This window comes from Malania oleifera, chromosome 5 (genome assembly GCF_029873635.1).
Source record: "Malania oleifera isolate guangnan ecotype guangnan chromosome 5, ASM2987363v1, whole genome shotgun sequence".
NCBI classification, from domain to species: domain Eukaryota; kingdom Viridiplantae; phylum Streptophyta; class Magnoliopsida; order Santalales; family Ximeniaceae; genus Malania; species Malania oleifera.
In genome coordinates this window covers 6,482,300-6,507,333 of record NC_080421.1, presented here as the reverse complement: position 1 = coordinate 6,507,333, position 25,034 = coordinate 6,482,300, and the positions used below count along the sequence as shown (strand labels likewise).

The window sequence follows — 25,034 nt, the reverse complement described above, 5'->3', positions numbered from 1 at the left end:
TACGTATCTAATTGTTAAAATACTAAAAAAATATTAAGAAAAGGAAAGAAAAAACATCAAGCAATTTAGATTTTCATGTTTGGTTATTAAGAAAAGTGAGAAAGAAAATTAAAAATATATCAAATTTCTGAACAAAATTTTAATTTTACACATCATTAATATTAAATTTTCTTAGTTTTTAGTCATACTATAACAAAATTTCATTTTTTTATAGTATTTAATAAAAGAGGAAAATATAAAGAAAAATGAGTTTGCTTATTATTTTTATATCAAGTAAAATTTTTTATCTAAATAAGATTCAAAAAATTCCGAAACTAACAGAGAAATCGAGCTCGATAAAAATTGCATAAGATGGAATGTTAATTTCTGTAATTGGGTTTTCAAATTAAGGACAAGCAAAGTGATTGAACCCTGCACCTTTAGGACACTTTTTAGGCATAAAGGAACAATAAACTAATAAGTAAACAAAGAATTAAGCAGAAGGTGCTAAAAGACAATGTCATTATTAACTTTGGAGGAGTGATTATGGGGGTGTTGAAAATGAAGTCCATGGAGAGTGATCTTTGGGGAAAATAACAGAGACCCATCATATTGTATAGGCAGCCCCCAACCCTCACGCAATTGGACTTTGATGCAACTTTGTATGCAACCCTTCCAAGGAATACATCAATGATGAGTCCTATAAATTAATTTAGACCCAATAAAGTGCAACCATACTTTCATATATTTATATATGGTCGATTTGGGTCAGTTTCATCGATTAATTTGTCATCTAGGTTTGTTCAAGTAGCGAGGAGAAGTTGAATGTTGGTGAGTTAAAGGTTTAAGATTCGATTTCTCACTTATGATTTGTCCGATGAATTACCAGGGATTCATTAATGGGCGGTCACGATGTTTTTATTTTCTTGGTTTGGTGTCGTCTGGATGAGTTCGAAGGGGTTGCCCGTATTGGGGTTTTAGGTCATCAAAAAAAAAAAAATTAAACTTAAATTTTACGGTTCAAGGAATCATAAATTATGACTAAAATTGAATCAAAATTTTAGGATTTAAAGAATTATAAATTATATCCCAATTTGGATAAGCTAAATTAACTATGAGGTGTTCAAATGCGTCATTGATTGTTAGGATTGGTTTCAATTTAAAAGATTTGTATTAAAAAGATACAAAATAAAGGATTTATTTAGCTGATATTTATGTCATATTTACATGATCACAATCTGCACCACTATTTAAAAAGATGATTGATTTTTTTATCAAATAATAGTCAAAATATTTTCATTTTTTATTTTAAATGTATTTTTAAATTTTTGAATAGTCACCGAAATGACAATTTTTTTAGTTTTTCAAAAATCGTTTAAGAAATTATAAATATGTAAAATAATAAAAAATATTTTCAACTTTTCTATAAAATTTTTTAAAAATATATAAGAGAAAAATGACATTTTTATAATTATTTGAGAAATTTAAAATAAGAAAACAAATTTATGAGTGAATAGAACCAAAAAAAATTGAAAAATAAGCCGAATTTTTGTAAGTTTTTTATCATTAAAAAAATTTATTTTATAAAATATTGTCAAAAAAAAAAAAAAAAGTGTGACTCAATATGAGTAGTGAGTTATGAAACAAAAGTTGGGAAAAAGTTAAAAATTGGGAACCAAATTGACATTTAAAATACCTAAGGAGCCGAATACTTGAAATAAAAACCAAAGGAGTAAGTGTATGAAAATCAATAGTAAAAGAAAAGGGCAAAGTGCAATATTCTTTTAGTCAAAACAAGAAAAAAAATATTTTCTAATTTTTTATGCAAGTAATAAAAATTTTTAAAATAATATAGCTCTTTTTACTCATTCCGAACATTATCATGAAAAAGAACATCAATTTTTTCAACTCAAGGCATCATTAATTTTCAAAATTCAATTAAACCCATTTAAAATTGAATTAATTTAGTATATGTGTTTGTCAATTTTAGCCAACGAATGGCCCAATACGATTTGCTCAAGTGGTAAAAGTGAAGTTGAGTTTTGATGATCCTAAGATACCTAGTGCGCTTTCTCACTTGTATTTGTCTGATAGTAAATTATTAAAGCCGTGTTAATTAGTAGATGGTAAAGTTTTTATCCCTTTACTTTGGTACCATATGAATGGTCCAAAAGGGTTAAAATTTCAGATCACAAAAATAAAAAAGAATTTTTTTATTTTTTTATTTTTATTTTTTTAAAGCCCATGGTGCACGCCTAGAGGGTCCAATGATGGAACCAAGCTTGACTTTTCCTCACACTTGACGCTTCTAAAGTGCAAAATCTTGGCATTAGCTGGTTAAGGTCAAATGTGAGTTGGTCCAATGATTTGATCCATGCCACCTAAGTTTATTATTGTTTTTTTTTTATTGAGCCTTTTCCCCTCTATGTGGGGTTCCCAAAGTGATGCACTCGCATCCAAGCATCCAATTTTCCAAAAAGTCTTTTGCTTTGTGAGACAAAGAGAGAGCCTACAAGCCTCCTCAATCCAATGAAACTAGAGGGTGAAAGTAGCTAGTGTTGATTGATGCCCACATTGATTTTTAATTAATTGTTCATCAATACTAATTAATAATAATTATTGATAATCTAAGTGATTTATTAATTGACCTGATTGATTCTTATTTATGAAATCACTATCATTATAATGATGCTTAGACTAATATTTGTGATAATAAACTACAATTTTATTCAAATCATAATTAAAAGATAATTTGTGACGTATGAGCTTGAAAAGACTACGTTTACTAGTAAAGTTTTTTTTTTTTTTAATTAACGTTATGCTTTTGATTCTCTAGCAGAACATATGGTAAAGGGCTAGCTTGGATTAGGGTAAACTTTTTTGACTAAACTTTTTAATACCATTGATTTGTGGTTTCTAGGCATTTGGTTTTTTTTTTTTTGACTATTTGATTATCTAGAAATTTTACGTTGCCAACTTTTATACATCCTATATGTCCCTATGATTGTGATCTCGATCTAAAGGCACAGTTTGTAATATTAACATAAATATTCTCCATTGACCTCATTTAGAGATAGAATTTGCTACAATTGTACCAGAACTTTTCTCTCTCTAAAAAATGGTCTACCGTATCTTGCATCTCCGACCTCTTTTGTCAAATTACTTTGTTGAACTATTATCAATATTATCACTGGAACTCGAGCTTTGCTTCTATAGTTCATCTCTTAACTCCCAAAAGAGAAATATAGGCTTCGATTCCTCTAATGAGAGGGTCGGTGATGTGGAGGCACAAATTATCTGTAATAAATTGACACCCTAGGGTGTAACCTAAAATACTGAAAGAGGAATTGATGAAGAGTTTGTAACCCCAAAGTAAAAGGGGTCAGTAAAGGCACATAACGATCTTGTAACTCTTTTGGATTAAGTATATCAAGAATTAAACATCAAGAGGATTTTACTACTATAAAAGGGAATTTCCGAAGGAGGTAAGACATCTCGCAACTATACAACCTATGTAAGGAAGTCGTTCTTTCTTATCATTCTAGTCTGACTAAAGCATTAGATAGATCCTCCACCCCGGGTCCTCTCAGTTATTCTTACTCTCTTTGCAAGAAATCATGGTCACGATCAAGCTCAATAGATTTTAGTAGCAACGAATGGATTTAGGGGGCGTAAATTAAGTGTTAAATACTGAATACTGAATTCAAATCTAATTTTGTGAATCAGTTCTAAATTTAACTTAATTTGGTCACTAAATTTAAAATTTGAATTATTTTAACTATTTGGTATTTAATATTTGAACATGTGTTATTTTTTAATTTTAACCTTCTCAATACTCAAGAGTATAAATATTTGATAAAATTAATGACCAATTACATATGCTAAAGTTTTTAATTTAATATTAATAATATTTTCTTGCCATATATTTAATTAATGGCTATAAATAAAAATAAAATAATTTATTAATTTGTTATTTTTATTTTAATCATATAGGTATTGAATTTTTTTTTGTCATTTTCACTTTTTATAAAGGATACAATTAGAAAAGAGACGTCTAAATTTGAATCACATACATTTCCATGTCTAATTAATAATCATATAAAAATATATTTGTTTAACAAAATAGTCACCAAAAGTATATTTGCTTTTGATATTACTTATGAAAAAGCAAAACGATAAATTAATAAAAAAGAAACCTTGACCGTGTACATTGAAACTTTTTGTTTTGTACACTAAGAAAGATTGACTCCGCACAGAGATATATACTCGGGACACCGTTGAATATAAATTTCCGAAAAAATTAATTTGTTACTCTAAAAATTAATACAATAATTTTTTTTTCAAGAAACATAAATAAGAATGCTCAATAGGGCAAGTCACTTTCATGTTACATCTATCCAACTTTAATCAACTCATCACTTTATATAAATATTATTCCTCAGGATATTCTTGTAATGCCAAGAATCCTCAATGGTGAATGCAAAGAACAATTAATTATGTGATGCTAGTGGGGGACTTGCGTGTAAAAAGTTAGGACCAGTGGAGGCTCCACTGAAATTTAAAGAAAAAGTTGGGATTTTTAGGTAAATTAAAAAGTTATTTAACGAAATTAATTGGACTGGGCAAAAAAAAAAAAAAAAGAGGTCTTGGGATTTTATTATTGACATTAAATCCTTTTTATTATTAAAAATTATATTAAAATTTAAAGTTTACTATTTTTATTGACAAAACATGTTAAAAGATCAACAATTAATTAATTTAAATGAATTATTAATTAATTAAATTAATATTCATACAAAGTCAGGTTTTTGTCCGTCAATGACAAACATGTTAAATCAATACTTTCTATAATGATCTTGAACTAACTAGTTGGGAATTATATGTTTGATCCATTGGTTTCATGATTTTGTCTTATAAAAAGTGTTTTGTAAGATTAAAGCCTTAACCATCCTTATAGTACATATCTTATGTAAGATCATGATAGACTCTTTTGTTGTATATTTGAAAGAGGTTGACCTCCTTGCTTCTCTCATGGTACAATCCTCTTAACTAAACCCCTTTTCTCCTTTATCCTCGATCCACAAAGACAAAATGTAAGATTGGTGCCAACAGTTCATCACATAAGAAATGACTCCCTGAGCCAGGATCAGAGCTTTGATAAGCTTGTAAAAATGACTTACACCTCTATGTAGTATTAGTTCATTAGACAATACATTTGAGATGACTTTAATTCCAAATTTAATGATCTCAGCCTAACTCCATTGAGGTATTTGTCCATTTAAATCCATTGGTCTCATCTATTTATGTTATAAAAAACATCTCATATGGTTGATGCCTAAAAGTCATTCCTATATGGGGATCATGACACTGGTTGAATTGTAAGCTTGGTATCGATGAAGTCGCCAACCACTATTGGCGAATTCTTGAAGAGTAAGATAATAACAAAAGACTTATTATGACTCTCGCTCGTTGAATAATAGACTTACTCCTAATTAGCAGTTTAGCACTATAAATATTACTTGTCTTACCTTATTTGAGGATCCTTTTGAAACTCTCTTTTGTCACAAAGACTTTATTTCTTTAAATCATTGTCATCCTCTTACCATAACTTGACATCAGGGTATAAATTTTCAAAGTAACCTCTACGTGAAAAAAAAATTTATAATTATTTTATTACACCATTAATTAAGTCATATTTTAAAGAGTGCAACCAATTCTCCGATCATTAATAATTAAAACTTATGTAAATTAAATCTCAAAATATAATTAACTATAAATGGGGCCCTGTGCGAGGGGGGCAGCAATCAGGTGCTATTCAGTACCATCAACGCGAATCTATCGGGGCCCACATGCTCCCATCTGATCAGTCATCGGGGAAATATTAGTTGATCACGGAAGCTTCGTCCGTAACTGCCAACTCTCATTGGTTGATGGCAGTTTTTATAGGTGAAACTGCAGTGACTTTATCATTCTGATACTGCCAAGGACAGGCTGTTACTTGCCCAATACGGATCCGTACGTACCGTGATTTCCTTTATGACGATTCTGCCCCTGACGGCTTATCCTTTCGACTCCCTCTTGAACGCAGTTTGGTCCTCAGAACGGTCGGGGCATTTACGGCAAAAGGGGAAATGGTCCATCGAAAATAACGTCACCGGGGCAACTTGGAGGGGGACCGGCGGCGAAAGTAGAGCCGAGAAAACGACGTCGTCTGCTATATACTGAACATATTTATTTCCATTCCCGAACATGTTTTTCTTTTTTCTGATGCTGTTGGGAGAATGGATAAAAAGGAGGGGAAAAAAAATAAAAGAAAAGGAAAAGATAAGAAATGAAAAGGATTGTGTTTTCCTTTTTCTGCTATTATTCGGATAAAATAAAATAAAAATTTAAAGAAAAATAGTAATTAATTAACGAATTTATTGATCTAATTTTTTTAAGAAAATAAAAATTTTAAAAATGTTTTCTCCTCCTTAATTTTTAAGTAAAAAATAAAGGAACATCTTGCTATCAAAATATTTTTCATTTGCATTTTCATTTTTAAAATAAACACAAAATCTAATTTAATTTCTAGTTTTATAACACTTGTATGGAAAATTTAAAATAATTAAAAAACTTTGAAAATTTTTATACAGATATTAGAAATCTAGAAAATAATATGTCGTATTTTTAATATTTGTGAAAATAAAACCCAAAAAATAAACCAATTTTCACAACAAATGTACCTTTTGTAAAAATAAATTTTTATATATTTTATAAAAACTATATATTTCATATTTTTTTTCTTTCTCTTGGTCCCAAATTTTGAGATGAGAGAGAGAGAGAGAGAGAGAGAGAGAGAGAGAGAGAGAGAGAGAGAGAGAGAGAGAGAGAGAGAGAGAGAGGGATCAGCCAACAGTGAGACCGACAAAACACAGAGAGGATCTAAAGGAAATATATGGTAAGAAAGACATCACGCATGTCTTCCCCACACCCATGCCAAGTGGCTCCCTACCCTCTTGCCCTTTAAATAAATAAATAAATTCATATTTATATACCATTTGAAGAATTTTTAATGGACCAATTAATTAATTAATTAATAGTGAATTTATTTTTTTTATGACCCGAAACTCCAACTCAGGTAACCCCTTCAGATTCACTCAAACGGCACCAAACCGAAAGATGAAAATATTAACGTCTACCTATTGATTCATAGGCGCCAATGGCGTACTATATCGCTTTAATGACAAACTTGACTTATTTTTATTTTTGGTGGTAAATATATCTTATTTTGAGTATATTATTACAAATTAAATTAAATTATTCGTATTATCGTTCATTCAAAATTTAAATATATGATAATTGATGGTTATAAGCATAATTTTTAAATTTAAATTCAATGAGACCTCAATTTTAATTAAAATAACTATCTTATGTAAGCCTATCTTTATTAAGTATTAATTATGTTTACCTTGTTTGTTAGCTCGACTTATTTATTAATTTGAAATGGCCTTTGATCGAGTTGAGTTTGAGTTAAACTCAATCTGTCAAATTGTTCTCAAGCTTAACTCGTTTATAATATGAAACAAACTTTAGTTGAGTAAAACTTGAGTTATATATATATATATATACTATACAAGCAAAACTTAAACATTACACTTGAAACTGTAATTGCGCTCCAACTCTCTTCCAAGCAATCGACCTCGAACTCTCTTTCAAGCAATCGACCTAACTCGAGTTGGCCAAAGCTCACTAGCTCAGCTCAGCTTGGCTTAACTTGTCTAGAGCCCTTCTTGAAATTCAACCTATGGATCTGGATTTGTGTGGATTTCGACAAAATATAATTTAAAATTGTGTTGATTAGTTTCATCCAAATTTACATATATTCAAATCTAAAACCCTAAAACCATACTTTCAAAGACAATCTATAATAATATTTTTCAAAGTTTGATATAGACTTTAAATTTTTTTTTAAAAAAATTATATCTAGGCACAAGTTTTCATTTTCTATTTTTTGATAAATATTTTTTTTTCCTTTTGATCAACTAGGAGGGTTTATCAGGATAGAGATATAAAAAAAGGTTGGTTGAGATTTTATTTTTTTTCTAAAAAAAGGTGGGATTTTTTCAGTTGTTCGATAGTCAACAAACGTAGATTTGATTTGTTTATTTCAATAATCATTTTTCTTTCTATCCCCAATCATCCACTTCCCTTTTTGTTGATAATGCGAATAGCTAGATAATGTAACATTATAAAAATTATTATACAAAGAGTTAATTTTCTCATATGGTAGTCCAGCTTAAGGGCAATCCCTCAAGACATTATTTCGAATAATTTTTATTCAATTTTTCATGAATCAAACTTAAACCTAAGTGAACATCGGGAGATAATTTTACTTGAAATATTAGAAAATATCGATTCATTTATACCGAAACTAGCCGTTATTCCGAAGAAAAAAAAAATCTAGCTAAGGTGAGGAATGATTGAAGACAAAGGTAGCCCATAAATTATTGGGACAGAGGGTAACCTAGGGCATGCCCATAGAAAATATCCGATTGAAAAACATCAAGGCCACAATAAAATGAAATAAAAAAGATAGAGAGAAGAAAGAAACAAGAGCAAGGCCCCCATTTTTAATTAAAAGAATAGTTCTTAGGAAACAATGCAGCAGAGGTAGGCTTGTGGAGTGTAGAGGGCATGGGAGCAGAGGCTGGACACTATGATTATTGTCATCATCCTCGAGAGATTCTTCAGGTGAAATTTTGTTTCAGCAGAAAAATAAATACCCCTTGAAGCTAGTGAAAAACTAATTAAGACTATTCATTTCCCATGCTCTGCCTTTCCCCTGATTCTTGGCATGATAGCCTGGAAGACAAAGTGAGATCTTTGTTTAATTTTTTAGGTAAATTGCAGAATGTTCCTGAAATTTTTAGTATTATATTAACAATCATCAATCTTGAAATAGGTTTGTCAGCTTCAATTGGTATATTCTTAACCACGTTTGTTATTGTTTGAGTGATTTAATAATATAATATTGTATTTTGAAAGCGTTCATCTTTTTTTTTTTTTTCATATAGTAGCGTATCTCGTGTTCTATATTTTCCTTTCATTCTCTTAATATTTGAACCTAAAACTGAAAAACAGTCTTTGGAATTTGAAATTTCATACGAGATTTTTTTTTTTTTTTTTTCAAAGATGTACCCATAGGGGTAGGCTCATAACCCTGTGCCCAATGAGTGTTTTGCTCTTATAAAAAAGCTCTACTGCTTGTGCTTGTCAGCATTTTACAAAAATAAAACATAAAATAGTTTAATGTGTCACACTGTCACTCCTAACTCTATTTCTCGATTTATATGAAGAATTAAATCCCGACTTTCCGTTTGAAACTCATAAAACAAATCGATGCATCCGTGGCAAATTTAAAACCGAACAGGTGTATCATTTTCAATATGATAATCAGTTACTAATATTATAAAAGAAGATGGAAAGAACAGCTAGTTGATAAAAGAGGGGAAACAAAAGAGATTCACACCAAACACCCTGCATCATGCAATGGCTTGAGTCTCAAACACAAACACAAAACCCTAGAGAGAGAGAGAGAAACAAAACCCTAGTGTGTGTGTGTGTGTGTGTGTGTGAGAGAGAGAGAGAGAGAGAGAGAGAGAGAGAGAGGGGTGGAGGGGTTCATGCAATGATGCATGGGGTGGTTTATGGTTTTCCTTCAGTTTGTCTGATCAAAAAAGGTGAGATAGCTTTAACTGTTTGCTTTTAAGCGTGGTAGCTTTTTACATAGTTGCGGGGGTTGGGGGAATTGAGTACGAAAGGGTACTTATTAGTCATCACTTGCCCTAGGCCCTAACCAACCTCACTTCCTTAATGAGCCCCCACCCCCGTGGCCCATATGGCCCACGGCCCAGGCCCACCACTGCCATTTCCCAATTCAATGCTCTGCTCGAACCCCACACAGAGTCCTACGCATGCACATGCAGCCTTTTCACTTTGCCCTCTAGCCATTATTACTTCCTCCCCACCCACTACAACTGCCTAAATATTAATGCAGTTTAGGGTTTACACTCTTAGCAAAACAAAGCCCTTTTTCTTCCTTTGATTTGAAGTCTTTTTGGTTAGTCAAAGAAAGCAATTAATTAGAGCAAGACATTAGGGTTGGCTCAATTAACATGATGGTTACCTAATGTACGATCTAATGATTTTGGGGTAACATCGTTATTTTTTTTTCTATTTTCATTTTAGATTCATTTGATTTCAAAATTAAATAAAAGTATTACTTTTGATCGCTGTAAGTTAGGTGTAGCTCTTATAAAGATAAGATAATGGAGAGATGACTCTAATCGTATGGACACTTGCAACTTAGGCCACATAATGCGCCAATAAGGAAGAGTAAGTTAGTTACTGTGGGAGGTAGTAGAAGGGATAAAGGTAGATCTAAGATAACTTGAGAGAAGATAGTAAGGATTTAAAATCCCTGAATCTGTCAAAAGAAATTGTCCATGATCACATAAATTGGTAGAAAAAGATTCATATAAGCTACCCCACCTAGTGGAACTTAAGGCTTGGTTTTGTTGTTGTTATTATTACTTTTGGTATAGAATTTGATTGATGCTACAATTGGGAATATGAATTTAAGTGAATTCTTATATTTTCATAAATAATCATAGCATCGACAAGTTGAGAATTAATTTATTATTATTAATGTATCATTATTTTTAGAAAAATGTACTTTAGGGTTTTGATTATTGAGTTTTTAAAAGATTTATAATTGAATTGCTATATTCTCTTTTTCTAGTTTTATTAGGACTTGTTTGGATAAAGGATTTTAATTGGGGAAAAAAAAAATAAGAAGAAAATTCATTTTCAACTATATTTTCTTTTTATATCAAATATTAGTAAAAATAAAAATAATTCTAATATGATTAAAAAAATTAACAAAAATCAAATGCTAAGATATGTAAAATTAAAATTTTGTTCATTGATTTAATATATATTTTATTTTTTTTTCACTTTTCTTGAGAACCAAACATTAAAAAGCCAAATTTTTTTTATTTTATTTTCCTTTCCATATTTTTGAAGTTCCAAACAAACCGTTACTATACAAAGAATCATTACATTTGAGTTTGATTATTAAAATTTATAATTTTTTTCATCTTGGCCATTGTAATTTTTTTTTTTCTATTGTCAATTGTCATACATTTAAATCATTACCAATTCAGTCCAAGAATAAAATTGACATTGATTTCCATTGATTTAAAAGATACAATAATTACATTAGGGAAAAAATAGTATGCCCCCCAAAAAAAAAAAAAAATTTAATGCCTAAAAGTGTCATTCCCTTTTTTGGTATTCCCTGTTGATATGATTGCAGCTTGCTTGCACAAAAATTTTAAAAAAACAAAAATAAAACTTTGTTTACTAAAAGTACATTTAATTCATTTTTTTGGGTTCTTCCAATTGACATGATTGCAGCCTTGCATAATCATATCTATATCAGAGTAAAAAAGGCGGACTCGTAGAAATTGAACAACTATAATGATACTACTTCAACTGAAATCGAATCAACTCAAATGGAATGAAATCAAATGATTTTATGCTCTTTATTCAATTTTTTATTCCATTTTTAGGAAGTCCAGCCAATCAATTTACTACTAAATTAGTTCTCAGTTAAAAGAGTTTAAGAACATAATAAATAAAAATAAAACAACTGTCAATTTATTCATTGAATATTAAATATTCCAAACTAGTTTTTGAGCAACCGTACATTTTGTACTTGCATATCCTACAATTTCTGACAAGCCCCATGCCCATTGCTCATGTGTTCTATCTTCTCTCTGTTGTTTCAAATGTTCTCCAATTTGATTTTACTTCTGTAATCTTAAGTTCTACTGTTCAAGTCATGCGCAGATCTAAACTCAGAGAGGGAAAAAGACAGATGTAAACTGAAACCAGGCAGCAAATCTTTTCTAATTTGATTTTACTTCTTAACTTCAACTGTTCAAGCCATGCACAGATCTATCTTCTGAGGGAGAGAGAGAGATGTAAACTGAAGCAGGCAGCAAATTGACTACCCTTTTGCTTAATTTCATTGAAATGAAGTGCTGCTCTCACTGGGCACCCAACAAGGCACCTCTGTGGCGAAAATCTCTCAAGCTTTATACAAATCTAACCCAGATGGAGATCTTGGGTTTTGGGTTAGAGCAAAAGTCATTTGACAGAAAAACCCCACAAGGGTTTAAGGAAAAAAAATGAACATAATCAAAGAAGAAATGACAATGGATTGATCGAAGAAAGATGTTTAAAAAAAGAGAAGCAATGGTTTCTGCTCCATCTTGGCCATCTTCCTCTTCCAGTTAACACAAACCCATCACAGCCACGCTGTTTCATCTGATCAGCATGGATGTTAGAGACTGGAAAACAACTTCTTCACAGGGAATTGTGAGACCCATGTCGTGATCGAACCCGAACTCCTCTTCGGCTCGCCGGAGAAGGCACTGGAACTCAGGATGGCTCAGGAGGGAGATTGGGACGATGTATCTGGTCCTGTTTTCACCAACATAAACAGCAAAATGGCCTTTTGGGACGTCCACTGGGAGCACTTCTTCATCATACCCGTGCTTATTCTTTCCCAGGCTTGAGCATCTCTTAAGGATTTGCTTGAGGACTGCGGTTTGAGGGAGCTTGTTTGATTTTCCAAGAGCCATTTGGGAATTGGGGTTGAAAATTTTGTGGGCTGAAGCGAAAGGAACAAAGGTAGAGTAGTACAGATGTGTGAGAAAGAAGAAAAGAGAAGAGGTGGTGCTGGAAGGATAGTGGGGGGATAGGGGTATTTATGAAGAAGCTAGAGAGAGAGAGAGAGAGAGAGAGAGTGGGAGAGGGTCATGTGGAGTGTGGGGCGAAGGACAGACCATGGGTGTTTTGGTGTGTGTATAGGTGCAAGGACATGGTGGGAGCCAAGCCCATCGGGGCTTCTCTTCCATGTTAGGCCTTCAAATGACAACATGGACCCTTTCTCTCTCTCTCTCTCTCTCTCATGAGTCATGAATAGCTCTACATCTCAAGGATTATTATTTTCCCTTTCAACTTCTCTTGGTCCTTGTCCTTTTTTTCTTTTTGGGTTAGTTTCCTTGATCTCTCTTCTTTGTAAAAGTTCCCTTCACATTATTCACTAAACAAGTTCTACCACCACAAGTGCATCAGTCATTGAATGCATTAGGCACAACATTTTCCCTCTGCACTGATGTGAAATACCTAGTTTTCACAGCACTGTAAGTCTGTAACTCTGCTGGCAATATCCCAAGGCAATTTCCCAGTTCACATTTTCCCATATACAAAAGCTTTGATTCCTAGACTATGACCTGTGGTTTTATTTAACTATCTAAATAAGACACACATACCCTCTGTCCCTCTGCCCTCTCTCTCTCTCTCTCTCTCTCTCTCTGAAATCACGGATCATGTAGTAATAACAGTACTGAACGGTACTGGCATGGACTCTTTGGAATTTTCTCATTGTTGGACTCGTGATTCTTAAAACCAGCCATAGATAAATTGAAAAAAGAAACAGTTCCCACAGACTGCAGATATAAAAAAAACAGTGTCAATCTATAAGATTTTGACCGATGCGTAGATCTACTGCTAGCTCTGCACATTTTGACCCGCTCTCCCTCCCATTTCTTACCTTTATGACTTTACCTTTAAAAAGGTCACACTGCACGAGGGAGATCCTAAGAAATAGTGCATTTTTATTTTATTTCTCTCTCTACTCGTAGGACTCCTTGGTACCTCTGCATTCCCTTGCATCCTACTTCAAGGAGATAATCTTCTTTATTCCACAGTCTAGGCACTTACTTCACAAGCATTTAAAGTGGTATTTGTCCCTCATCTCATCTCTATGCTTCTATACATCAATGGTCATGCATATTAACGGCTGTGATTAAATCAGAGAAACAGAGGCCCACCAGGCCACCGCCACCACTCCATGAGAATACAATTCATGGTAACCGCAAAAACTGCTAATGAATAAAGTTCAATGTGTTTTCTTTTTTATTGGGTGTATTCTTACGCAGCATATTCAACAATTGAAGAACTTGGGTGTGTCTCTTGTTTTTTGGATTTCATTTTTCTTCAGTTTTTTTCTCAAACTGCAATCTGGTTTCCTACTCAGCTGTGATTTCCATTAAAAGGGGAGAAGTATATTCTAAGTATCATATTCAACAATTTAAGCATGGGTTTTTCTTATAATTTGGGTTTTATTTTTCCTTTCAGTTCTTTTGTTGGCATAAAGTGCAATTTACACTTCTCACAGTGCTGTGTTTGCCAGTAAAGTAAGAGAGTTTGTCTCTACAATGTGGGGTATTCTCCCATGTGGTGGTCCTGGTGGAAGCCCCACAACCAAGTGGGAGAGTCCTAAAGCAGACAACCCCATTTCAAATAAGCACCACACATATCTCCCTACCCTAGTTCTGTACCAAAAGTTACTTCCCCATCTTACAAAGCCCAGAAAGCGATTTGCAAAAGCTAGATCAAATGCCTGATACGGCACTGTCCGGTATTTCTGTCTTCACTTTTTGTTTTTCTCAACCCCAAAACGTCCATAACAATACCCAGATCACTACAAGCTCATATCCCTGCATAAAAACACATTAGGATTGCCTTACTAGTGGATGTCAAGAGTTCACACTAGCATTAGAGAACACGTTCAAATCTAACTTACTCTGTTCTCCCCTAGTTCTACCAAACTCCACAACAATACCCATTTGTGCTAAAAAAATATTCATAAACCTGGCAAGTCCCAAAAGGTGAACAGAATAGACTTAAAATTAGCGTGGTGAGAGAGGTAACTACTAACTATAAGCTAGATTTGAAGATCATGTCTGGAAAAATACCATGGGTCATCATTGAGAGAAGTTGAGCTCATGTTCTGTGAATGAGAATGAATGAGGATAAAAACAGAACAGGAGGGGAGGGAGGCCCACATTTCACGAACATGCGGTTAGCATTAGAACTAATGAGCAAAGGCATTTTCTCTGAAGTTGATAGCGACCCAGCTTCACTCAGCACATGAAGGCCATGTTACTCCTGCCCCAAACCCTCCCTTAAAGACAACATAGTAATGCCCTCTGAGATCATCCCAACTACTTGAAACGGCTTTTGCTTATCCAACCATATATCCCTCAACCTGTAACCCCCCCATGGGAATCTTTGATGAGAGCCAGGTGAGGTGATGCATGTCTTTTCACTATTTACCGCACCTAATAGTTTCAGGGCAGTTATTTTTGTCCTCTGTGCCTCATTTGGTTGGTCAGAGCAGGAGAAAAGAGAAGAAAAAATAAAAGAACAATTATTTTTTCCAGTTCCTTCCTGAGGTTGACATTGAATGAATAGGGAAGAAAAAGGGTAGCTTTTCTTCTATACTCAACCAGGGACTAATGGAGAGAAATCACTTCAAAAGACTGGAATGCATTAGTTTTCTTCTCTCTGGGATCCAAAAGAGATGCAAAGAAACTACTTAAAAGACTGAAATACCTCAGAAAAATGTAAAAAATGACTTGTATGGTGTGTTATTGAAAATGATAATCAACCTTTGTTTTCTTTCCACTTCGTAACGAATTACCAATATCAGCTTCCTCCAAAAATTATGCCAAGAAAGAAATCCTAGGGATTCAAGAATACTTAGGGAAGATAACACTATTTGTATTTACATAATGCAAAGCCACAGAAACCAAATGAGAGAATTCATGCTCACAAACATGATGATGCAAAGATAGATGATCAGATATTACATAAAGGGTTTCAACTTTCAAGATACCCAAACAACCAAAACACATGGTTGAGAGAACATTATCACTAAGTTGAAACATTCAGGATTAAAAGTCAAGATAGAAGATAAGCATAATGCATTTGTAGTGAAAATACGATAATTCCTCTGGCCCCATTTCAACCAAAAAATAAAAGGAATATTGAAATTTAAAATAGGAATTCATACCTGTACGTCCCAAACGAAAACAAGAGTGCCCAGGGAATTCTATTGAAACATATGATAGCACATGCAGGACCCATATGAAAGCCAGGGATGGTGACCCCATTCCCATTTACCACCTACACACCAAGCATCAAAAAGGACTAGCAAAGGACATACCTGAGAATGGCATCCCCAGTTTTATTTACGTGTACTGTGTGATTTGTAAAGAAAATTTGACGTGAGGGCTCATGTGCCCTTAAAATTTGACAATGACACAACATTAGAAACCATATTCAACAGTTCCTGTGTTAGGTAGCTTATCTATTATGGTATAATGTATGAAAGTGAAGATAAAAGAATTTTGAAGCAAGCTCCAGCATATTCCAGACAAGGAAAAGCTTTAGTATGTATCACCGAACAAATACATGATGTCAAAGTTATGATGATCAACATCATGAAAACAACAAGCACTCAAACATGGATGAAAGTGTAAAGAGATACACCATGCCCGTACGTTATAGAAATGATGATACAGTTGATGTTTTAAAGTTGTATCCGTTAATGTTGGGACATAGCTTAACCAAAAGTCATTCCAATTACATAGTCCCAATGTTTTGCTCTGTCTGAACTTTTAAAAGAAGTCTTGCGTCGAAGGAATCAACACCATCATTCAAACAAGTTACACTGCCAGTCAGGCCTTTTTAGCAAACAAACTAATCATGGAATTCAACACCTCAGCATGAGGGCAAAGTTCATCCACACAAAAAGAGAAGGAAATCTACTTCTCCTTGCTGCAAGTAATAGTTCAATTGCATGCATTGGGGTCAAAATCATCTGCCACAATTTCTAAACACAATTATTATTTTTTTCAGTTCTTCCAATCAAATCAACATTAAAGAGTAAGAAGCAGATAGATAATTTTCACCACTTTTTTTCTTTCGAAAAAACTCGTCAGAGAATTCTAATTAATTCTAATAGATCAGTTGGTCAAACTTTTTCAATATGATGCACTTCACAAACCTGATAAAGCATGGCTTCCATTGTAGAATTAACAGCAAAAAAAAAAAAAAAAGAGAAAGTTAGAAAAATGGTCCTTTTAGTGTACCCACTGGCAGTTCATGGAGTACAGTAAATTCAACTATCAAAACTTTTATAACCAAAATCTCTTCTTTCTTCTTTTTTCCTTTTGTTCTTTTGATACAGCACTGAACTGTCATTAGACCTCTTGAGAAGAAGGAAACGGCAAGAGGATGAAACAGATCTCCTTTTTTTTTTTTTTTTAATTCTGGGGGCAGAGCAAGCCACATGAATCATATGATTTTAGATTCTTAAGCCCTCACAGGTCTTCCACATAACCAACATGAAGCAGAATTTCTCAAGAAATTTGTGGGAAGTAATGTACATTCACAGATCAGCTGCAGATTTCAACTGTTGATGCGGCCCATCTAGCAGATTCAACTGTCTTTTCAGTTTAGCAATGTGAGCTTGCACCTAACAACAAGAAAATAAACAGTCAAGAAAATGTTTCAAGGACTTTTTCATTAAAATTGAAACATCCAAGTAAACAAGCTTGAATATAAATCCATTATGCATTGTTAATGCCCAAAGAGTTAACAAGATTCAAATGCTTCCATCAACACCAATGCAGAGCGAATGATTTATTCTACATTAAAATTATATTGATTAGATCAAGAATTTTAGAATCAACCCATCAATTACTTGTATTTTGTTGGGGTGGGGGACAGGGTTCCAGGTGAAAGCTCTTCAGATTCAGAACAGTCCTTTTCAGGTCAACAACTTTCAAATTTTGGAGATATCGAATCCCTAATATAACCATATACAAAATTGGCGAGAGTTTTAGGTGAAGCAGTGTGAAAAACTTATAAATCAAGGATTTTGATATTAGCACCTTTCTGCCATGATAATTTATTGAAAGCCTTGCAACCTTTCTTCATAATTAATTCATCAGCATTTCTGTTGTTTAAACTTAGTAACTTACAATGCTCAAATTGAGTCTTCAGAAAAAAACATTGATAATTGAGATTAACCAACTCTATTAACAAATGTTTCTTAAAGCCACCTATTTAAGGACCACAAATAATTCTTCCACATTTAACACTTAGTTGTGATAACATGCTGACCAAACTAGTAATGTTTCACAATGTTATGAACTCATTTAACACTGCATGAATCCATGCAGCAATTAACAAAGCAGTTCACTGTCCAAACCATATACTGCAAGTTTTACAACCCGCTGAACTTATGGTTACAACCAGATTCAGACGATGAATTATCTAGAACATGGTTTTAATAAAGGCCGCAACCGTTACGTAACGGTTTTTTGGGTTACCGATACCGTTACACATTGCGAAATTGGTAAGAAGAAAAATCACGGCCGTAGCGGCCGTTACGAACCGCAACCGTTACGTAAAGGCCGCTATGACTGTTACTTAACAGCTATAGGATTGTTACACCAAAAAAATTATTTTTACTTTTTCTTCTCACTTTTTCCCTCTCTTTCATAAATCATTCTCAATATACCATGTGCGCGAGAGGGGGAAAAGATTATAATGAGGATGACAATGATACAAAATTTACTATTTCTTTAAATACTCACAATAGATGCATTAATTAACAATTTGAAAATACTAGTTAGGAGACTATTTTATTTTGCCAATATTAATAATGTGATATTTATGTTCTATATTTTTCAACTTCAACCATCTTTCTTTTCTAGCTATTTTATATTTGTATTATTTGTATGTCTTTTGTGTCTAATAGATTAATGGAGTATTGTTCTATTAATTAAATTAGCACACATAAGAATTTATCACAAATAAGAACAATGAGAAGTATAAATATACACACACACACGCGCGCGCGTAATTTTTCTACCAATGGTGGTTTAAAACAAATGTAAACTTGTTGCCCTTACCAAATAACTTAGTTACTCGAACTAAGGGATCCAAAATACACTAAAACTCTTTCTAAGAAGAACTAAAAGTTTAAAGCATGTAAGTACGCTAATATGCACAAGGCAGTGCATGCTTTAAAAAAATTCACGGCCGTTACACCCACTTCCCGTTATGTAACATCCGCTACTCCCGCTTCCCATTACACTCATTACCATTACGTTACGCTACCCACAACTGCGATTTAAAACCATGATCTAGAAGGAAACAGAACAGTTTCAAAGACAAATGGGTATTTGCATGAGTAACACATGTCCCCCTTTTTCCCTTTCCAAAAGTAATTGCCCTGTTTGATTACTTAGAAATATTTAGCATCTAGAATTTGAAATTTGAAAGATAAAGTTTCAATAATAGAAGAATTACATCAATGCATAGTATCATGGACATGGAATTCTCAAAAAGGCCAAATCACCCTTGCCAAGATCTGCTCAAAATGTCAAGGAGTCACACCCATACAGCGGTAAGACTACACGATGTCCAGCCTAATCATACTCATCCTTATGCAAGGAAACACTCAAGTGTATAACCCAAAGGTGAGTATCATGGCTCAAAGGCCCCTGATCCAACTGAGGTCGTCACTGAGGATCCCAAACTCGAACAATAAGGGAGTTAAACTCACCTTCCACTAGCATTGAGGGTAACTCTCATACCTATAGCACAAACCTTGTGTCAATGTACCCATCACTTACCACCTACTGGTCAAGACTAGGGGAAGTGACACAATACACTACTTGAGCAAGAGACACAAAGGATCAACACCCACGATAGTCCAATTGGATCTAGAAAGACACTAGCCAAGAAAGGACGAACATCAAACCTCCACGCTGAGAGTATCGTGCGATCTCATTCCCGAATGGATCATCCATGGGACTCCCAATTTGATATGGAAGCCCAAGACACCCCTCGAGGATGTCAAGAGCCTCGCCCCTAAGCGCCCCTCAGGGTACTCACTTTCTACCCAATAGGATACCGAGGGAGGTAGGCAGCTCACTTGGTGTTCCCCTAAAAGAACAAGTCTTCGGAGTACTCCTGTTCACATATGACTAACCACCAAGGATCTAATGATCATGCATCTTAGGTTCACAAACACCACCATTAGTACTATCTGGACCAACCACAACATCACAAAGATATACCAAAACCATTGTCATGACATCCACAAGTCGAATCCAAATTAACCAACCTTCCTCCCAAGTCAGAATCATACACCAAAACCATGTGTCAGGTTGCAAAACTCTAAGACCCTGACACAGCATCACACAAATAAGCTATTACTCTAATGGGCTTCAAAGGTCATGACAAGTGATCTATGTAGAAGGGTGTATGTCAAGCCATCTTTGATGGGTGTAGGGCCATAAATTGGTTTAATTACAATGCACCAATCTTCACATGTACCAAAAAGAGGTACAGTTGCCATAAATTTAAGGTATCCCATGCTTCCCCAATCCATTTGAAAAACATATTTCCTTCATTTATTATATTATGGATGTGGAATGGAATGGTGCCAAAAATTATGAACTGTCTGCAGTTCTATCAAACAGTATCCCTTTTTTTAGATCATAATTCAAGATCCCTGGCTGTCTATAACAAAGCAGAGTTTCCTAGTATTAGAATATAATTTTCCTTCTCCCAGAACTTCTGAAAAATTCTATGGAGATAACATTCCAGATCACTTCTATCGCATAAGTGCCTAAGTGGTGCTAGTTTTAAAAAATAATAATAAAATAAAATCATTCTACCACACCAAGCCTTTATATGTCAACTCCATTACTTGGAAGTTAAGCTCCTTCAGGCTTAACCTTAGATTGTCTTATTCAGTAACTTAAACAGTTAAACCAATAATTCAGTTGATTCAGTGATTTATCTTCCTCCAAGTTTGGAGGAGATTAATGGAGAACAAGCTAGAAAATGGCCCAATCATCTTTGGAAGATTCCTTGACCACCGATGCATAAATCTACTCATGCTCTTAGCTTTCAACAATCAACTTTGCCATAGAAATAAAATCCACATCCTCTCCTAATTTAGATTCTATCCTCTCTTATCGACTTTACATTACCCCATCACCACTTTGAAAATACAACTTGCCCAACTTGCAACGCATTTTACTTGAGCTTCTCAACTTCTTCAAAAATCACACTACCTCAACTATCATTTTCACTTACAAAATGATGCTTCAGTAGCAAATACTGCTATATAGCATGAGTTTTGCCACAATCAGTGTCTGATATTATTACTGAGTTCGTTGTTGGCAACCCCATGGCAAATGGATTCTTATCTAAACTTGTGAGCCACTTCTGTTTGGCTATTTCGATAACAAATACTCAGCAAGTCACATGACAATTCAAATCTTAAACTCTTAAAATTCAGATTGATTCCTCAAGAACCCAGTTAACATCATAGTGCAAAATCCCACTTTGCCCGAATGAGAAATCAAGAATATTACAATTAAATCCAGTATTAATATGATCCAGCATAAATTCACTATCACTGATGTGATTATTTTTAATTTTACAAACATAATTATCTATAATAAATTTTACATAATCCAGAACTAGGTCCATAAATCATATAGAAACTCATTTAAATTCTTTCAAATCTATCTTCTACATTCTCATATTTTACATTTAAATTCATAGATTACCTCTATGATCCAGATGACTTAGTAACTAGCTTTCACCAGAAACAGAGACAATATATAAATCCATAGGCACTACTTGCAAAGCAAGCAAGAAAGTTGATTCCGTCATTTGTGTGAATGTATTATCAACAGTATCCAGAATTATAAAACTAATTAAATAACTAGTGAAGAACATGGGATGATTCCCATTCATACCTGCTGGCGAGCCGTTGCAAGTTTTAATAGCTCATCTGCCTCTGAGAAATTCGTGAACCACTGGCTTAGGGCATTGTCTTTGGTATCACCTCTCTTCTTTTTATTCACATCATCAATTGGCACTTCCAAAAAAAAAAGAGGAAAAAAAAAAACAAATGGCTGATTTACTTAACTATCCAAATTACAGAAGAGAGCAAACACTATAAACACGGCAAGGCAACACACCAGGTGGAGGTAAAGTGAAACCAGCAGGTAGCCTGGGCACGGTCACCACAGGATGATTCTGCACACGAGCCAAAAAACCCTCCATTGGCTCAGGGAATACAATCTCATCATATGACTCGACAACAACAGGTTTTTTAGCGGACAAAGGGCCAGATTCATCCTCAGGGTACAACTTTAAGTGGTGATATCTGTAAATAATTCAGAGCTCATTAATACAAAAGGTTAGAACTGTTTTCAGAACTTCACATTTTAATCCATCTTAGTACGTTGAACCTAAATTCCAACCAGTGAGGGTCAAATTTATGGTAGGAAATGAAGAGCATATTAATGATAATTATCCCCTGGCTAGAGTGAAATAGGAGTTCTCTGAAAATTTTCATCAGTGCTCATCTAGCTGCTGAGAAAACAACAGATGAGGGTAGAATTCTGTAGGTGGTTAAAGTTAGAGTTAGAGAGGCATTTACAAGATTCAAAAGTTATATTTAGCTGTGGAAAACAGGGTCATTTGTAAGGACTAAATATCCAAATAATTAAATTATACCACCATGTATTCCAAATTTTCCAGCATTTATAGGGAAATTCTGGGAAACATCTAAACTAGGTACTCCATAGAAAACTTTGGAAAACTTGGAAAGCATCACAATTCTTCTAAGATCCATTGCTCGATTTTGCATGCTCTGCTCCCAAAATGCAGAGAGACTTTCAAGGGAAGATCTGGGTTGCTTGGCCCAGAAAGTCATGGGAGAGGCAGGCTAAGTGAAATAATATGCTGAAGCTATTATTGAATCTTATCAATCACATAAAATTTCCAACATTCATAGGGAAATTTTGGAAAACAACTAAACTGGGTGTTCCATAGAACCCTGGAAAACTTGGAAAACATTGCAATTATTTGGAAAACGGAAAAACGACAAGAGCAAACTGTTTTCTACAACTACACATTACAAGATTCCCATTTCTTTTTTTTGTTTCCTTTAAATTAATGCTGACTTCATATTCAAACATTTTGAACCTATCATTGCTCATAACCCTTTAACTCGTAAAGTACCAAATGGTTTTGGTTCCAAATGACTAGCAAAACTCAACAGGTTGTTTCCAAAAGAATGAATAAATCCTATTCATAATTAAACAAGGCTACAATAACAAGAAAAAGCGACTTACACGTTTAGTGGCTTATCACAAACATCCGAATGGAAATAGAGTGTGATGGCAATCTCGAATTCACCCCATCCAGATTCTGATAACTCGAATGGTGGCGATTCCACCACCCTCATTGGATTATTAAAGCTAGAATGAAGTTGGAAGACTGCACGCTTTATCACCACACCTAAATCCTCATTTGTAGCCCCACGAACGTAAACTGTCCACTTATGAGATTGATACCTACGTAAAGTACATAAATTGTAAATGTCATCTAGCTAAATGCATGAGGCAGCCATTGATGATTAGTCATACTTACTCGCTTGCCCTTTTACCCAGCCAGAATGCAATGTTACCGTACACTATGGGAACACAAATTTCAACATCTTTCACTTTCTTGCTCAAGCTCTGGAAAACAAACAATAACGACACGGTGACATAACAACATTTCACGATGGTGGGTTACAGTGATTTCAAAAAACAGCTCCATAAAGTGCTTTTTGAGTACGTGGGTAATATTTTTTGATGCTTTGAGAAATGGGCGATCGTTCAAATTTGAATTTGAGAAGAAAAACTTCATACCTTCTCGTCATTGTCTTCTGTAGATTTAAAAGAGTTCTAAAACTTGTCTTTTTAAGTTATTGGGTAACGTATTATGATTCTTTAAGAAATGGGTAACCATTCAAATTTGTATTCGAGATTGAAAACGTTACCTTCCTCTCATTGTCTTCTATAGATTTCACCATTTTGCCGCGCTGCAATTTCGGGGCGGCACCACCACCGTCCGATTGATCTGGACCCTGCTTCTTGGCAGATGAGCTCTGTGACATTGCGCGGTCAAAGTGAAATCAAAGAAATAAGGATTCTTCTCTGCCAACTCGCACTGTATTGTTTCAAAGCAGTGAGGGTTTTATTTGCAGAAGAACTGAAGGAGGAGAAGGAGGCTCTGCGCCATAACTGTGATCACCTACGATGAGACTATGATAGAATTATGCAGAGACTAATCAGACAAAGACACGTGTCAAATAACTTCAGCAATATGGGGCCTTTTAGGTCATCAAGAGTATTATTTTGATGAAGTAAATGACCAAACAGCCCTCCTTACTACCTTCTTTTTCTGTTGTATTTCTTGCACTGAAGTTGCAATATCAACTGTCTGCACCAGTAGTTAAGAGTTTATCACTGGTTATTATTTGTTTTGTCAAATTTTATGTACTTCAGGTCTTCTCAAATTGAATTTTACAATTTAAGAGAAATAGATAGCCGCCCCTCACACAGTAAGCCAGTAAGGGTAAAGATCTTTTAATCTATATATATATCAAAGCTAATACCCGTGACATAATGTTTGAAATTTTGATTCAAGAATAGAGAAATCAGAGCTTTTGAAGGTAATGGTGATCATTCTATTCCTTAAACTGAAAATTTTGAGGTATTTTTATTTTTTCCAAGTACAGGAGGTCAGAGAAAGAGTTGATGTACAACAGGCTAGAGAGCAACCAATGCAGAAACCAGGCAGAGGGAATGCAGATCATTGATCTCACAACCCTTTTTGCAGGAACATGAGAAAGAACCTTTGATGAATTTGATCAGTGCCCTTGTGTCTTAGGTTGGAAACCCTTGCTAGCTGCCAGTCCAACCTCGGATTCCGTGGTCAGCACCGTGCTAGCTGGTACTGCTGATTGCTTGCTTCCTGACAAATACAGCAAAATTGCTCCAATATGTGCTGAAGCGCATACGCAGATGCAGCACTGGGCTTCAGAATCAGCCTAGTAAGGAATCCACGTGGAATTTTTTTTTTTTTGTTTTGAAAAATCCCTTTCAAATGGTGCATTGCAAAGATGTACTCTGGCCTATTGCTGCTTTTGATTTATGCTCCGTATGCCAAAGCATTCCCTTGATCAATCTTGAAAAAAAGTCAAGCCAATCATATGTACC

General features: G+C 34.2%; 2 protein-coding genes across 2 annotated transcripts; both read right to left on the bottom strand.

Moving 5' to 3' along the window:
- Positions 1-12,007: 12,007 nt before the first annotated feature.
- LOC131156419 (auxin-responsive protein SAUR50-like) lies at positions 12,008-12,788 on the bottom strand. Its single transcript, XM_058110090.1, has one exon. The coding sequence runs from the start codon at positions 12,669-12,671 to the stop codon at positions 12,351-12,353; it is 321 nt and encodes a 106-aa protein (XP_057966073.1). The 5' UTR covers positions 12,672-12,788; the 3' UTR covers positions 12,008-12,350.
- A 4,123-nt stretch (positions 12,789-16,911) lies between these two features.
- On the bottom strand, positions 16,912-24,058 carry LOC131156418 (transcription initiation factor TFIID subunit 14b-like). Its single transcript, XM_058110089.1, has 6 exons — positions 23,813-24,058; positions 23,419-23,507; positions 23,121-23,342; positions 21,960-22,147; positions 21,735-21,856; positions 16,912-17,419 (listed from the first exon to the last, which is right to left on the bottom strand). Exons 1-6 carry the CDS (start codon positions 23,927-23,929, stop codon positions 17,333-17,335), a joined length of 825 nt encoding a protein of 274 aa, XP_057966072.1. The 5' UTR covers positions 23,930-24,058; the 3' UTR covers positions 16,912-17,332.
- Positions 24,059-25,034: the final 976 nt, after the last annotated feature.

What these genes read in the sequence shown, in the direction of transcription:
- LOC131156419 (XM_058110090.1), bottom strand. Translation starts at nt 12,671, where the DNA reads ATGGCTCTTGGAAAATCAAACAAGCTCCCTCAAACCGCAGTCCTCAAG.
- LOC131156418 (XM_058110089.1), bottom strand. Translation starts at nt 23,929, where the DNA reads ATGTCACAGAGCTCATCTGCCAAGAAGCAGGGTCCAGATCAATCGGAC. An exon ending in CTGGGTAAAAGGGCAAGCGA is followed by an intron (nt 23,343 to 23,418) that starts GTAAGTATGACT and finishes TACTTTACGTAG; the next exon opens with GTATCAATCTCATAAGTGGA. An exon ending in TTTCACTTTACCTCCACCTG is followed by an intron (nt 21,857 to 21,959) that starts GTGTGTTGCCTT and finishes TTTTTTTGGAAG; the next exon opens with TGCCAATTGATGATGTGAAT.